Source organism: Rhinolophus hipposideros (genome assembly GCF_964194185.1).
Source record: "Rhinolophus hipposideros genome assembly, chromosome: 4".
In the NCBI taxonomy this organism is placed as follows: domain Eukaryota; kingdom Metazoa; phylum Chordata; class Mammalia; order Chiroptera; family Rhinolophidae; genus Rhinolophus; species Rhinolophus hipposideros.
In genome coordinates this window covers 2,457,730-2,459,928 of record NC_138050.1, presented here as the reverse complement: position 1 = coordinate 2,459,928, position 2,199 = coordinate 2,457,730, and the positions used below count along the sequence as shown (strand labels likewise).

The window sequence follows — 2,199 nt, the reverse complement described above, 5'->3', positions numbered from 1 at the left end:
GCAGAACGGCCACCTCAGAGACACCAACACCTGCAGCAGTGGCTGGGTCTGGGCAGTGGGGTGGCCGTGAATATCTTCAAAGGCCAGCAGCCCTGCACCCCTCTTTCCCCCACCTCCCCACAGAAAGCATCCGTGTTCTCCCCAAAGCACCTCCAGTGCTAGGAATAGCAAGCGCTGACACAGAAGGCTGACCCCTGCAGTGATCCCCTCCTCCCACTCTACTGCTCTCTGTCCCCTGAGGCTGTCTACCTGCTCGGCTGAAGTGCACTTGGGTTTGGGTTCTAGAAAGGAGGTCTTTATAAAGCGGTGTGGAGAACCCACCCCTAGATGGCCAAGTCACTGGGTCTGGCCCGACTGCTGCTGGAACTGCTGACCTTGCTTGGCGGTCTGGGGTCAGTGGGGAGCAAAGGTGGCACGTGCATCTCTACCACGGTGGTCACTGCAGGCTCCCCCTCGGTGGTCACTGCAGGCTCCCCCTCGGTGGTCACTGCAGGCTCCCCCTCGTCCAGGGTCACTTCCAATCTGCTATCTCCCAGGCTGCTGCTGTCCCCATGCTCCAACAGGACAGGCTCTTTGCTGCCTGCTCTGCCCTCGCGAGGGGGTGGTGGTGGGCTGCCTGTAGGGGTCAAGGAGGAAGAAGTGGACACTGGCAGGAAGGCCTTCCTCCCAGAAATCTGTTGCTTGGCCACCCCCCAGTTCTGCTCGGCCATTAGCAGGTTGTGGCTGCTGTCATATAACATGTCAGGGAGGCCTCTCCACCGTGACAGTGCTCTCATGGCGAAGTCTGGTGACGCTGTAGGGACCCTGGGACTGTCTGTGGTCACAGCCTGTCCCGGGGAAGAGGCACAGGGAGTGTAGTAAGGTGTGAACCCCACGGTACCTGAAAAAGAGTGGGAGAGGGGTGGGGTCACACCCCCAGCGTTTGAGGCTCTCATCCTGAATTCAGAGGCGTCTGGGCTAAAGTGGTTGGTAAGCCCCTGTTTAAGCTTCTTCCAGCCGAGGTGGTAGAGCTCCAGCACATTGAGAAGGAGAGACAGGCCGGCCACCGCCAGCATGAAGATGATGAAGATGGTCTTCTCCGTGGGCCTGGAGATGAAGCAGTCCACGGTGTTGGGGCAGGGCGACCGGTCACATCGGTAGAGTGGCTTCAGCTGAAAGCCATACAGGTAGTACTGACCAACGATGAAGCCCACCTCAAACAGTGTCTTAAAGACAATGTTGAAGACGTAGGTCCTGAGCAAGGCCCCGGAAATGCGGATCTTGCCCCGGTCATCTCGTACTGGGGGCCTGTCCTGGCCATGGTCACTGTCTCCCTTCAGCTGCTCTTCCCTCTCTTTCTTCTTCTGTTCCCTGCGCACGATATGCAGCACGTGCCCCAGGTAGATGAGGGTGGGCGTGGACACGAAGATTATCTGGAGCACCCAGAAGCGGGTGTGGGAGATGGGGAAGGCCTTGTCGTAGCAGACGTTCTCGCAGCCTGGCTGCTGCGTGTTGCAGGTGAAGTCTGACTGCTCATCTCCCCACACGTCCTCCGCAGCAACTCCCAGCACCAAGATTCTGAAGATGAACAGGACTGTCAGCCAGACCTTGCCAATGACCGTGGAGTGCTCCTGTGCATTCTCCAATAGTTTCCCCAGAAGGCCCCAGTCTCCCATTGCTCAGACTGCCAGCCTGTAAGAGGACACGCTTGTTAATACACAGGTGGGACAGGTGAGCTGTAGTGGAACTTCCCGGGGAGGCATGTGTCCTTGTGCATGGGGGTTGGAAATGTGTCATTGAATGTCTGTTGTCCAATTCGCATGGGATCTGTGGTGCAGAGCTCTCTGCAGGTATGTGTCAGTATGTGTGTCTATGTGTGTGTGTATACATACATGCATGTGTACATGGGCGAGCATGTGAGTACCTCCATGAGAGCATTTGTACACACATGTGCATCACATGGGCGTATGTGGATGTTCATGGGTGTCAGTGTATGTATACATGTGTGTATACATGCATGTGTGTATGCATGCAAGCAAGCAGATATATATGCATGTGAATTGTGTTTACATGTGCATAGTGCTGTACACATTAGTGCAAATGTGTAGCCATGTGTTTGTACATGTGTGCACACACATGTGCAATGCATATGCGTATAATTGTGTGAGTATACGTGTGTGTTCATGTGCAAGTTTATACAAGTAAGCAATATACATGAGT

The 2,199-nt window shown here is 55.1% G+C and overlaps 1 protein-coding gene across 1 annotated transcript; it reads right to left on the bottom strand.

Annotated features, from left to right (window-relative positions):
- Positions 1–323: 323 nt before the first annotated feature.
- On the bottom strand, positions 324–1,655 carry LOC308496604 (gap junction alpha-3 protein-like; the record flags this gene model as incomplete). Its single annotated transcript, XM_081046129.1, has 1 exon — positions 324–1,655. The coding sequence occupies one exon, from the start codon at positions 1,653–1,655 to the stop codon at positions 324–326; it is 1,332 nt and encodes a 443-aa protein (XP_080902255.1).
- Between the last annotated feature and the right edge of the window lie 544 nt (positions 1,656–2,199).